This window comes from Rhinatrema bivittatum, chromosome 2 (genome assembly GCF_901001135.1).
Source record: "Rhinatrema bivittatum chromosome 2, aRhiBiv1.1, whole genome shotgun sequence".
Classification (NCBI taxonomy): domain Eukaryota; kingdom Metazoa; phylum Chordata; class Amphibia; order Gymnophiona; family Rhinatrematidae; genus Rhinatrema; species Rhinatrema bivittatum.
Window position 1 is genome coordinate 622,079,860 of NC_042616.1, and position 14,760 is coordinate 622,094,619.

Sequence of the window (14,760 nt, forward strand, 5' to 3'; positions counted from 1 at the left end):
TTGCTTGTAAAAATTGGTTTTCATATTCTACCTATTAAAAATCATTGCAAGATCCTCAATTTTACCGTACCTTATCTCTATTATTTTGTTAAATTATTAGTGATAATTTAACAAAATGTCTCTCATTCAACGCAACAATTGTGGTGCTTATGTCCCAAGACCTATCATTTGAAGAATCAATGGTTGTCCCTTTGGCCTTTAACAGTCTGCAATTAAAATGGAGCTGATTCATCTAAGGGAGGAATTCTCCAGGTTTCAATTAACCTCCCCTTCCTTGAACCATCCAGATTCTCTCACCTATCATCCACAGAGGTCTCAGAAACCCAGGAAAAAATGGATTACAGTGAGTTCTGATAGAACAAGACACCTGACCAACAGACACCCACCTTCCCCAACTTTGCAACATCCTGGACATCAACCCCTACTCCCACAGAGATGTCAGACATCCAGGATTCAAAACCCCAGGAACAATTGGATAACTGGGATCTGGCAGAATAAGGCCTGTGATGAAGACACACTTACTCTCCCCACTGTGTTACCCCTACATAATGCTTTTTCTGCATTAGAGAATGAAGAAAGCTCAACAATAGCTTTTGAAGGGATTTCTAAAAGTGAAGTCACCCAATGCACCCAGAAGCCCTTCATCAGAAGGAAATGTCATAAAAGAAAGCTGCTTCTGCTGGGAAACTCAATCATCAGAGGAATCAGTTTGGAAACACTTTTTGATGGTGACACAACAGTTAAATGCCTCTCAGGATCCTCAGCTAGTAGAAATGCAAACCAGATAATCTAAGTCATTGAAGAGGAAAGATGGATCTTTGGTATCAACGTTATCACCCATCTGGGGACCAATGACTTCAACAGAAATGGTATCCATGAAATATAAAAAGATTTCAAAAATCTAGGAAACATAAGAACAGTGCAAAAACTTTTGCCTTTTTGGAAGTATTACCTGTTCATGGAAAGGAAAATGAGAAGCTATCCCATATAGATAATTCAAAACCTGATGTACAGAAAGTGGTTTTGGATACATCAGAGGCTGGGATCATGTATGGAGCAGTAAAAGACTACATTGTAAGGATGGTCTATTTTTGTCTGTAGCAGGAAGGAGGATGCTAAGAAAGAAATTCAGATCGTATATTAACAGCCATTTAAACTAAAGAAGATGGGGCAGATTTTAAAAGGGTTACGCGCGTAACCCCGAAAACCTGCTATTGCGCGCGCTGAGCCTATTTTGCATAGGCCTGGCGACGCGCGCAAGCCCCGGGACGTGTGTAAATCCCGGGGCTTGAAAAAATGGGTGGGGCAGTCCGGGGGCGGGGCCAAGGTCTCTCCACTACCGCTGGGCCCGGGGATCGCATGCCGGCACTCGGCTGGCACTCACAACCTATGCCTACCCGGAGGCAGGCGTAAATAAAAAAACATAAAGGTAGGGGGGGATTTAGGTAGGGCTGGGGGGTGGGTTAGATAGGGGAAGGTGGGGAGGGGGGCAGAAGGAAAATTCCCTCCGAGGCCGCTCCGGAGGAAACAGGGAAAGATATCGGGGCTTCCCTTGCGCTCGCTGACCCCAGATTTTATAACATGCGCGCGGCTGTGCACACAAATCTACGCCTGCGCGTAGGTACGAATATCTGGCCCTATGGTGGCAGGAGATGGCCAATGAAATTAACATATCACCCCCAAGCAATACAGGAAGCGGGAGGAGAAAATAACAAAATCAATCAGCTCAAAAAAGCAGAAAAGATGTCTAGGAAGTGCAACAAATTAAGGAAAAAAAATTGGAAAGCTAATGCTTGTAGCTTGAGCAATAAAATCCCAGACCTGCAGGCTCTAATGGTGAAGGTGGAATTGGACACTGTTGCTTTAACAGAGACATGGTTCACAGATTCTCATGACTGGGATACAGCCATACCAGGCTATAACTAGTTAATGAAGGATAGAGAGGACAGAAAAGGGGGAGGAGTAGCTCTTTACATCAAAAACAATATCCAAGCAACTGAACTGCAAGGAAGATGGAGTAGAGAAGAAGCATTATAGGCCATCCTAAAAAAGGATGATGGTACATCCATTTTTACTGGCGCAGTTTACAGGCCTCCGACTCAGACAGAAGAACCAGACAGAGATCTGGTCAAATATATCCAAAATGTTGTGAAAGAAGGGAGAAGTGTTGATTGTTGGAGATTTTAATCTACCGGATGTAGACTGGAAAATCGCTTCTGCAGAATCTAACAATAGTAGAGAGATAGTGGATGCCCTGGAAGGGACTCTGTTCAAACAAATGGTAATGGAACCCATGAGAGGGGGAGTTATACTCGACCTAGTGCTCACTAATAGGGATAATATCTCTAATACCCAGGTGGGTGCCCACCTCAGCACCAGTGATCATCAAACGGTATGGTTTGATATCGCAAATACCCAAAGTCACACAAATACCCAAATTTTGAATTTCAAAAATACGGACTTTGTCAAAATACGGACTTTGTCAAAATGGAGGTAGAACTAGAAGACTGGGAGAAAATGAAATGGAACAACAATAGGCCAAATTAAAAGGAGCAATTACAAAGGTAACAAATCTATATGATAGAAAAGTAAACAAAAGCAAGAGAAATAAAAAACTGATCTTGATCTCAAAGGAGATGACTGATAAAATAAAAGCAAAAAGAACAGCGTTCAAAAAATATAAAGGATCCCAGAAAGAAGAACATAGGGAAGAATATCTGGTGAAACTGAGGGAGATGAAGAAAGAAAGCAAAAAGTCAGGCAGAAGAAAGGATTGCTAAAGAGGTAAAGCAAGGTGACAAAACATTTTTCAGCTACATAGGAGAAAGGTCCGAAGTGGTATAGTAAAATTGAAAGGTGACAAGGATCAATGTGAGGAGAGAGATGAAGAAATTGCTGAAATATTAAACAAATACTTCAGTTCGGTGTTCACTATAGAAGACCCTGGAGAAGGACCATCACTAGTTAACAAGACTGTGGATGAGAGTGGGGTAGACGAAACTCCATTTGCAGAATAGAATGTATGGGAAGAGCTAGAAAAATTGAATGTGGACAAGGCCATGGGGCTGGATGAGGTACATCCCAGGCTACTGAGGGAGCTCAGGGATGTGCTGGCGGGTCTGCTGAAGGACCTATTCAATAGATCTCTGGAAATGGGAGTGGTGCTGCAAGATTGGAGAAGAGTGGTTGTGGTACCGCTTCACAAAAATGGGAGCAGAAAGGAGGCTGGAAACTACAGGCTGGTTAGCCTCACCTTGGTGGTGGGAAAATTAATGGAGACTCTGCTGAAGGAAAGGATAATGAACTATCTACAGTCAGGAGGATTGCTGGAACCCAGGCAGCATGGATTCACCAGAGGGAAGGTCCTGTCAGACAAATCTGATTGGTTGTTTTGATTGGGTGATTAAAGAATTGGATCGAGGAAGAGAGCTCGATATGATCTACTTGGATTTCAGCAAAGCTTTTGATATGGGCCGCATAGGAGGCTTGTGAATAAAATGAGAAACTGGGGAGTGAGCACCAACATGGTAGCATGGATTACAAACTGGTTGTCACATAGAAAACAGCATGTAATGGTAAATGGAACCTACTCTGAAGAGAGAACAGTATTAAGTGGAGTGCTGCAAGGATTGGTGTTGGGACCGGCTCTGTTCAATATCTTTGTGAGCAACATTGCGGAAGGGATAGAAGGTAGTTTGTTTGCAGATGATACTAAGATCTGCAACAGAGTGGACATGCCGGAAGGAGTAGAGAGAATGAGACAAGATTTAAGGAAGCTGGAAGAGTGCGTGAATATATGGCAGCTGGGATTCCATTCCAAGAAGTGCAGAGTTCTGCATCTGGGGTGTGGTAATCCAAAAAAGCTGTATGTGATGGGGCGTGAAGGGCTGTTGTGCACGGAGCAAGAGAGGGACTTTGGGGTAAAGTGGCTAGAGATGTGAAGACGGCGAAGCAATGTGACATGGCGATAGCTAAAGCCAGAAGAATGCTGGGCTGCATAGAGAGAGGAATAACTAGTAAGAAAAAGGAGATGATAATCCCCTTGTACAGCTCCTTGGTGAGGCCTCACCTGGAGTATTGTGTTCAGTTCTAGACACCATATCTCAAAAGAGACAGAGACAGGATAGAGATGGTCCAGAGGAGGGTGACAGAAATGGTGGGGGGTCTCCATCAATGACTTATGAAGAGAGATTGAAGGACCGAGGAGAGGAGGTATAGAGGAGATATGATACAGACCTTCAGATACTTGAAAGGTTTTAGTGATGCACAATTGACAAACCTTTTCCGTTGGAAAGAAATCAATAGAACTAGGGGTCACGTAATGAAACTCCAGGGAGGAAGACTCAGAACCAACGTCAGGAAATATTTCTTCATGGAGAGGGTGGTGGATGCCTGGAATGCCCTTCCAGAGGAGGTGGTGAAAACAAAAACAGTGAAAGATTTCAAAGAACCATGGGATAAGCACTGTGAATCCTTAAAGGCTAGAGCAGGGGTCGGGAACCCATGGCTCGCGAGCCAGATATGGCTCTTTTGAGGGCTGCATCTGGCTCGCAGACACGTGTCGCCATACTTCGCGGTTCCCCGCTGACCCAGCTGCTCCCCGGTCCTCCGCCGCCCGGGCTTAAAATGCTGTCAGCCCGGGCGGAACGCGGCAGGACAGCTGGAGTCAGCGGCACCGGCGTGCTCTCTTCTCCTCCCCCCCACCCGCGGCCCGGAAGAGGAAGTGGAGAGCATCGGGTGCCTGCGCGGGAAGAAGAGACCACGCTAGTGTGGTCTCTTCTTCCCGCGCAGGCACCCGATGCTCTCCACTTCCTCTTCCGGGCCGCGGGGGGGAGGAGAAGAGAGCACGCCGACTGGAGTCATCCGGGTGCCTGCGCGGGAGTCATCGGGTGTCAGCCGGGTGCCAGCGCTGGAGTCATCGGGTGCCTGCGCGGGTCTTCCCGCGCAGGCACCCGATGCTCTCCACTTCCTCTTCCGGGCCGCGGGAAGAAGAGAGCACGCCGGTGCTCTCTTCTTCCCGCGGCCCGGAAGAGGAAGTGGAGAGCATCGGGTGCCTGCGCGGGAAGAAGACTGCAGCGCGGCTCGGAGGAAAATGAAAATCTTCAACCGCGGCCGATGGGACTCCGCCTTCGCCTCCGCGAGGGCTGAAAATGAAGGAGGTTAGCGTTGGGAGGTGGCTGCTGCTGCCGCGAGTTCCGGGGGGGGGGAGAGAGAGAGTGAATGAGCGAGCAAGCATGTGTGTTTGAGATCCTGTGTGTGTGAGTGAGAGATTGCATGTATGTGAATGATTGAGAGCCTGTATATGTGAAAGAGAGTATGTCTGTGATTGAGATCCTGCCTGTGAGAGAGAGAGCATGAATGTAAGTTTACCATTGGGAACCTGTATGTGTAAGTTTGTAATTGAAAACCTGTTTGTTTGAAAGAGTATGTGTGTATGATTGAGATCCTTTGTGTGTGAGAGAGATCATGTGTATGTATGATTAAGAGCCTGTGTGTATAAGTAAGAGAGAGATCATGTGTGTCTGTGTCTGATTGACAGCTGGTTTAGGTGATGGAGCATGTGAGTATGTGATTGAGAGCCTGTGTTTAAATGAGAGAGAGAGACCATGTGTGTCTGTGTGATTGAGAGCTGATTTAGGTGAGGGAGCATGTGAGTATGTGATTGAGAGCCAGTGTTTAAATGAGAGAAAGAGACCATGTGTGTCTGTGTGTGATTGAGAGCTGATTTAGGTGAGGGAGCATGTGAGTATGTGATTGAGAGCCTGTGTGTAAATGAGAGAAAGAGAGGACATGTTTGTAAGCATGTGAATGAGAGTCTGTGTGTGAGAGAAAAAGACAGCATGTATTTATGTGATTGAAAGCCTGTGTGTGTGTAAGCGTGAAAAGATAGACAGCATGTGTGTAAATGTGTAATTAAGAGCCTATATAAGTGAGAGAGAAAAAACATTTGTATATGTGAGTGACTGAGAGCATGTGTGTATAGGTGTGTCATTGAGAGCCAGTGTGAGAGAGAGCGCTGGTATGTGACTGAGAGAGGAGAAAGTTCCAAGCAAACCACCCCACCTCCTGCTAATTCAGAACAATCTCAGGACACCTGGATATCAAACGTTCCCAGGTATGCAGAGCAAAAAAATTTTTGTATCCTTATTATTTTTCATTACTGGATCTTTGTGTCTGCTATTTTGAAATATTTTGTTGGTATCTGGAAATGTTTTATATGAGTTTTTAATTATTGGATATTCCACTCATCAGCTGTTTCGAAATATGTTCTTTTTGTTAGTACAGTTTTACTGCTGATGATTTTATATTTCTTGATTTGTTTTATAAGGATGTGTGATGTTTCTTTTTTCCTTTGTTACACTGCATACAGAGACTCTGGCTTGTTGCAGTTTCCAATTCAGTTTTTGTCTGCATGCTTCTTGTTATGCGTTTTGGTCTCTTTATTCTATGTTAGGTGAGGGACAGCACGTGATTCAGGTGAGGTTTTCTGCTGGCGTGTAGTTTCTGTGTAGGACTCTATAGCAGCCTGACTTGGTCCGTTTTCCTAATAGGAGATGTATTGGTGTCTTAAGGCCTGGTGTAATATTTTCAGAGACTTATTGTACTTTAAAAGTGTGATCTTACATAAAATGCACACATTTACTTGTATTTAGTTTTAAACATATTGTATGGCTCTCATGGAATTACATTTTAAAATATGTGGCGTTTATGGCTCTCTCAGCCAAAAAGGTTCCTGACCCCTGGGCTAGAGGATGGAAATGAAGAAAAGAATGCATGGGGGTAACTTGCTGGTGTGGCAGTTACTACCCTAAAAAAATAAGCCTTCATACTGTTCATGCAATTCCATTATTGTTCTCTGCTTTTATGGCAGGGTAAAAAGAGGAAAAGGGGAATTAGATTCAGACAGCAACCAACAAATGGCCGCTGTGCCGGAGGCCTCTGGCCCCGCCCCGATACCGGGGCTTTACGCGCGTCGCCGGGCCTTTATAAAAGAGGCTCAGCGCGCATAAGGCACTCTACACGTGTAAATCCACTGGATTTACGTGCGTAGAGCTTTTAAAATCCAGCCCAATGTGTTTGCCAAAACGGGCCAAAATAATTAGGTTTTGAGCATATTAGTTTTGAAAACTTATCTTATCCCAAAATAATTTTATCCCATATTTTGGTTATTTCTTTTCTTGTTTGAGCAGAATTTCTTTTACCAGAAATGTATATAATTTAAAAAAAGCTGATGCATTCTTATTAAACATATGACTAAAGATTCCTAATGCCCAGGCCATGCCAGCTCATCAAAACTGGATCTTAATCATCCCCTCCTAGCCTGCCCTTTAGACAGTGTGGGCTCACTTAATATTATGTGCTCACAGACAGATCTTGAGAGTGTGTGCGCACCTCTTTCAAACTGGCGTGAAACCTCCCCCACCCCAATCACTTTCACTGTTAAAATGTAGAAAGACTGTATTTATTTATATTCTGTTTTTAGGCACTTCAAAGCAGATTACACTCAGGTACTGCAGGTATTTCCCTGTCCCCAGAGGGCTCACACATCTAGTGGCTCACAAGGGGAAGATGTCACTATTTCTGCATGTCTCCAGATAGCGTATTCATTGTCTGTCACTTGTCTATCATATTTATTTATTTATTTTAAAGGATTTATTATCTGCACTCAGGCATGAGATGTTCAAGGCAGATTACATTAAAGATAAAGCACAGGATTCAAAAACATACAATGAAATAGGAGATGGAAGGCATAATCATATCAAATAAAGCCTGCTCTGCCCTCAGCTCTGTAATTTACTACACAAAATCTAGGTCCAATTTCTGTCAGAAGAGAGGGGTTTTTAAGGCCTTTTTAAAGAACTTTAAACATGGTATAGCCCGCAATTGTTCAGGAGAAGAATTCCAAAGTGTCAGTCCTGGAATTCCAATAGGTTTTTATTTGCCAACCTACGTGAGTATGAGGGTTTATAAACACACAATACAGCATTGATCCAGGTGTTGAATCATTATTTAAAAGCTTATGAACCAATATTGCCAGCATAAAATGTACCCATCACTGGACTAGTAACCAGTGCAAGGATGACAAAACAGATGAAATGGGTTCGCGCGTTCTTGCACTGGTTAAAATCCAAGCAGCTGCATTCTGTACCGTCTGCAGCACTTGGGTAGCATTTGCTGGAAGGCCTGCTTATAGGGAGTTACAGTAATCCAAGCCCCTCAAGACACGTGACTGGAGAACAGATTGAAAGTCCTCCGGCTCTAGAAGCAGCCTAAGCCGTCTTAACATTCACAACTTGTGACAAGATGATTTTACAACTGACTTAATATGAACATTCAGAGAAAGATTACAATCAACAATTACACCTGTGCAATCAATTCGGGGGTTTTTTTTTTACATTTAGCAGCAGCTTAATGTGCAATAGCCACCGTTTAACAGAATTTAGCAGATTAGTCTAACAAGATCAAAAGTCTTAGACAAAGAGGAGTGAAAAGGCACAAAACATGTGGATGTTGTTGGCAGAAACCTTGCACTTTATAACTAAAAAAGCCAGAATTTTGCACAGAGCAGAGGGGATAAATATTAAATTAGATTCCTGAATCATAGATCCCTGGGGGAACCCCGATGGTGACAACATTCCAATCTTATTAGGCCTCTATTCTTGTAAAATTCAGAGATATGGAGAAAAAAATCACACAAAGGAGTCAATCTCCATGAGAGAGAGGAAAATATTTCCCCACAATAGGAGGAGAAATAAATGGCATGGATCCCATTTCCCAGGATGCATTCATTTACACAATGCAAAGTTATGCAGAATTGAGACTTCAGGCCTTATTCACTGAGTATGAGCATATGTCCTTTCTGAGTAAGGCCTTGACAAATTTATGTATTCAATCTGCTCCTCTGATTTGCCATCCAATGGGTCAAAATCTGTGCCACAAACTCAGTTACCAAGCTAATAAAGAGACACTTTTTTTTTTTTTTTTATCGGATGTCAGGTATAAATTAGACATAAGAGCATAAGAAATTGCCATGCTGGGTCAGACCAAGGGTCCATCAAGCCCAGCATCTTCTATGACAAAATAAATCATGACTAACTTGAAACAGATCCGACAGAATTATACAGGAATAGTAAATAACAAAATATGCATTACAGTTATTTATAGAAACATAAAACCTTACCTACTAGCAGGGCTATTAATATATCTACAAAGTAATAGCCAAAAAGTAAAGGCCTGTGCCAAGCTTCTATTCCAAATGCTGCAGTCAGCAAATACACCACTGTCAATGTCTGCATAAGACAAGAGAGAGAGGAAGCCATTTCAGTGTCTACTGTTTTATCCCATCATCAATATATGTTCTGTTTACTGTATTCAGGTGTCTGGGCACATGTAACATCTACAGTAATGGACAAACATTTGTAACATTGATCCATTTAACTAAATATTTCCCTTCTCATTTTTTTTTTAATTTGTATTAAAAAGAAATGTGTGCATTAATGATCAGGCGGGATTACACACCTCATTACACCACCCTTCTTGCAACAGTAAACTGTCTGCATTTGGTGTAGGGCAGTTAAAGATGAAGCCTGGAAGGTGTGACCTGAATGCAGAGATGTGAATCCATCCACCTGATTGGCTGAGGTCATCAGTGGCTCGGAAGTGCCTATGCTCGATAGGAACAAAGTTGCCATGACAATGGTTCACGGTACAATAGGCCCCAATTCTCACTGGAGGTGTATTTCTTAAAACAGAAGATAGCCTCACCTTGGCACTCAGCATAGCTCTATATGGTCAAACTCTGCCCCCTCCCCACACATATATTTGCAAGGAAAATTGTTTCACATTCAAATTGATCGTATTTAGAAAGTCTAGATTTCTGCTATGTTGTGTAGCAATTTCACAAATGACTTTTTCCAATTCTAAACAGGGCAAATAATTTGAAGCAGTAATTTGCCCTACTCAATGAAAAACCAAGAACAACGTATTTTCTAAAATCATTTCTTCTTGAAAAATATTCTGTCTCCAGGAACTGGAGGAATTCCTCCAGGGGCCACTCAACTGACTCTTCATTGGCTCTGTGCTGCTTTGAGAGTTGGAATCAGTCAAATTGTGAAACGAGTCAATTTGCTAGACAGCAAAGCTTTTTGATGGAGCCAAATGGCGATAAATAGCACAGCCAGGGTGGGAACAGATAGCTCTTAACATGCACCATCCTAAAGTTTTGGATGACAAGAACATTATTTTAAAAAAGTAGATATGTTTTCCTCCTATAAGGGCATTTGCTTACATAATGCAGCTAGATTGCCATGTAGGAGCATTTCAACATGACTCTGGAGTTGGCTCTGCTGATGTGCTGCTTTAAAAATAACTGTGAAAGTTAGGGAAGCTGCACGTTGCATTCTGTTATAGTGATGTAAGTGGCACAACTCATTCCTGTGGCTTGGCAGCAGTACTACATGCTTCAGGGCAAGAAAACCCAGCTCATGCTATGCTCTTGGGTGTGGGTGTGGTACTCGGGCCATGGTGGAAGGCAGGACTGATGGTTCCGTGCAGCATGAATAACCCCTGATGCTCGAAGACAGAAAGAGGCCTAGACTGAGTCAGCTTTGGAGAATGCTTCCCCTCCAGCACTCACTGCGCCAGGAATCTTGGATCATCCAGCACAGCTAGGGAGTGGATAGCAAATATCACAAAACATGACAAAAAGGTACAGTGTTAGGAATTATCAGGGGAGATTTGCACAGCGGTATGTGAGATCTCACTGTCACGGAACTGGTGGTAGAGACAGTTTGCTAGCATGACAGTGTATGTATGTTATGCCCTTAAATTCAGTGCCATCATTCAGGATAAGCCCTCTGGGTTTGCAAAACGTGTTCTCATCCAGTAGGGAGGTAGGGTGACTCTCTGGGAAACTGGCAGAGATGGATTCTAGAGAGACTATTTTACATATTTTTTAAATTTGCATATTTTGTATACCCTCATTCCAAATAAAGATCACAATGGCTTAAGCATAACATAATTTCTACATGAATGTAATAAAATATGACTAGAGAGGGGAGAATTTCTATAGTCTGGAGAGATTTTTTTCTGGTGGATTTTGAGAACCGCTTTGTACCTGTTTGCTAAGCAGTACCCTGTGAGGAGTGGCCCTCGACGTCAGGATCATCTCTTGCATCGGTGGCCAGAGACCTAGCTACCTGGTATAACACATTCTGTAGTCACTGCACTGATGGGCCATGTGAGTAGAAGACATTTGTCTCTTGGCTCCTCAGAGGTACCAGTAAGAGTTTAACAAAGGACAATAGTTATGGCCCCGGTGTGTTGGCTTGTAGAATGCTCAGCCAGGTATTTTAAGACCTAATGAAATGGGCCGGTTGCCACTGGTTTCTTTTCCACTTCAGCCCCAGGGATACTCTCTGTAAGGTGGAAGGTTTGTGCCAGCCCACCAGAAGGAAACGTGTACCTCCATCCAGAGGAACTGGGAGTGGAGGATCATGATAATCATACCCAATCAGTACTTAGAAGCAGCACCAAATGTAAACAGGCTGTGAACTATTTTTCTTTTCTGTACAATATTCAACTGAGTGCCTCAATAAATAAATACAAGCTTGGAGGACCAGCAACTTGGTTTCTTGGAGTGTGTTTGCAGCACCTCTCGTTCCTTGCCATTGAGGGTCCATCTCACCAACTTTAGGATCTCCAAATCAGGACTTTCTCCCCACTCCACAAATATATTCAGAACAGAGGCAGACAACATGTAAATACTGATTAGTGACACTGTCCCAGTACCGTAATATTTATGTACTCAATCAGATTTAGTTTGACAACCTCACACAGGAGCGTGACCAATAGTGTTCAGAGCAAAACATTCCAGATCTCATGCTGTGCAACCGTGCAGCCTTTCCTCAGTCTTTGTAGGCACCACCCGGGATTGCTGACTTTCTCATTCTAAAGCAGGAGCCTTATAAAAAAAATATATATATATATATTTAAATGATTTAACAAGCGCAATTTTGCTCATTATTAGAAAGGTGCTAGAAAAACAAAAACAGGTATTATCTGTCATCGGTCATATGTTGTAACTTTTTATTGTGATATCTCAGCAGAGAACATGATAGACACTCTCAATTTTCTACCTTAAAATGGGACAATTATACTGAATGCGAATGTTTTTCCCCATGAATTAAATGATGCTTTAATTTTCCTACAGAGACTACCTGTCTGGGAATTCATTTGATAAGCTTAAGGATAAGCCTGACTCCCAAAGCAGACAGCATCAACTCCTCACAAAGTCTGAGTTTCACAGACTGAACGACCTCAAAATCGTGCTATAATCTTGCAACAATTCCCCATAAATGACATGCATCTTCAGAATCACAACTGACATTACACTGCTCCATTAAATGTTTATATTGCAAATTAACCATAACCAGAATGGAACCTGGCTGCTGGTACTAACGATTAACAAATTAGGACTCTGCACAGAGGCAACCTTACACTCTGCATTCACCTCTCCCACACCCCCTCCCCCTCTTCCCAGGCAGTGGTGGCTGAAGCAGTAGCACTGACTTCCACTGCTGCTCGCACTCTGATCCTGACTCCTCTGACTCACACACTACATGTATGGCTGTGCATATGCTTATACACCCATGTGCAGACAGATGGACAGACGAACGAATGCACCCTCCTCAATAAGCATGCTCACTATAGCAAAATGCACCTAAAAAGGATATAGAACAATTTTTAAACAATATCACAGAGGAAATCTAACAGTGGCTTGAGAGTGCGTGGTTCTGATTGTGGTACTTTCAAAGGATACTGTTAAAACGGAAATTAGAGTATCGTGATAACGAGGATGTTGAAAAAGCTAAAGTAACTCAGGCGAATTTAAATAAGGAGCTGACAAAAATGAATGATTTTGAAATTACTAGTGAAAAGGCAAAAAAGAATACATTTAGGAATCTATTTGCAAATGCCAGAAGTCTATAAAATAAGACTAGAGAATTAGCACTAAATGAAGATATAGACATAAAAGGTACATTACAAACCTGGATTTAAAAAAAAAAAAGACAACCAATGGGGCACAGCGATGCTAGAGTATGAAATATATCAAAATGACAGAGTAGATAGAAGTGGTAGTGGTGTGGCACTCTATGTTAAAAATGCTATAGAGTCGAGTATGGTAATATTTCTTTAGGAAACTATTTGCAGTCTGGAGGCTGTATGGATAGAAATTCCATGCATGATGAGAAAGAGTTGAACAATGATTATTTATTAATGTCCACCCAACCAGGTGGGTGAAACAGACTGTGAAATGCTAACAGATTAGACAGGCTACTAAAACTGAAAACACAATACTAATGGGAGATTTCAAATACCCTGATATCAATTGGGTGAATGTCTCATCAAGGCATGCTAGGAAAATTCAGTTTTTAGATGCCATAAATGACTGCTTCTTACAGCAGCTGGTCTTGGAACCAGTGATTGCAAGGACCTGATGCAAGGGGTAATTGTGATGGAGCCACTTGGCAAAAGTGATCATAACACAATTAAATATGACATACTAGAGGGAAAATAATAAATACAATTATTAATACAAAAGGAAGACTTTGATAAACTAAGGAAAATAAAAGGAAACTGAAAGAAGCAGTTAAAAGGATTAAAAGACTGCATGAGGCATGGAGACTGTTTAAAAATACCATCTTGGAAGCTCAAATAAAATGTATTCCATATTTTAAAAAAACTGAAAGAAGAGCAAACCGTGCTGTGAAAGAGGCAATTAAAGCCAAAAGATCAGCCTTTACAAACTGAAAAGCAAGTCCTAATGAGGAAAATGTATTTCCTTTATTTATATCCTACCTTTTGACACTTCAAAGAGCATAAACAGTGGCAAATTAGATGTAAAACATTAATAAGTTAAGCCAAGAGAGAATTTGAGGAGAAACTTGCAAAATAGACAAAAACTAATAGTAAAAACTTTTTCAAGTACCTCATAAATAAGAAACCTGAAATGGAGCCAGCTGGGCAACTATATGACCAAGGGGGTAAAGGTCATGGTAGAAAAATTAAATTCTCTGTTTCAGCCTTCACTGCAGAAAATGTTAGGGAGATATCCATCTATTTCAGAACCGTTTTTTGTAGGAGATGATTCAGAGAAACTGAAACAAGTTCATGAGAAAATGGAATTGCTGCTGGAGGGTACTGACAAACTAAATAGCACTAAATCATGGGGATCTGACAGTATTCACTCCAGAGTTCTAAAGGAGCACAAACACAAAATTGCAGACCTGCCCACGGTCGTTCAAATCTGCCCATGTGCTTGAAGATTGAAAAATAACCAATATAATGTCATTTTTTTTTAAAAAGGCCTCCTGTTGTGATCCAGGTAACTACAGACTAGTGAACCTGATTTTGGTGCCAGGTAAAATGCTGGAAGCTATTATTCAAAACATAATTACTGGTCACATGGATAAAAATGGCTTCATGGGAAAAAATCAGCATGGATTTTAGAATATAAAACATGTCATGCTGCGTCACCAAGGATCCATTGAGCCCAGAATCCTACCTCTGACAGTTACCAGTCTGGATTACTAGGAAGTACCCAGCAAATTCCAAAAAGTAGATGCATTTCTTGTTGCCAATCTCGGGCATAAGCGATGGCTTTCCTGGTCCACCTTGTTTAAGGATTTTTCCACTAGGAACTTGTCCAAACCCCATTTAAATCTAGCTGTACTAGATGCTTCCAGCATCAAATTTCAT

General features: G+C 42.1%; 1 protein-coding gene across 1 annotated transcript in view; it reads right to left on the bottom strand.

Moving 5' to 3' along the window:
* Positions 1–14,760, bottom strand: part of LOC115085338 (ethanolaminephosphotransferase 1-like) — a 195,156-nt gene that overhangs the window by 72,933 nt on the left and 107,463 nt on the right. Inside the window, exon 6 of the mRNA XM_029591240.1 lies at positions 9,182–9,290. Within this exon, the coding sequence (XP_029447100.1) occupies positions 9,182–9,290 (109 nt within the window). The remainder of the gene's footprint in view (positions 1–9,181; positions 9,291–14,760) is intronic.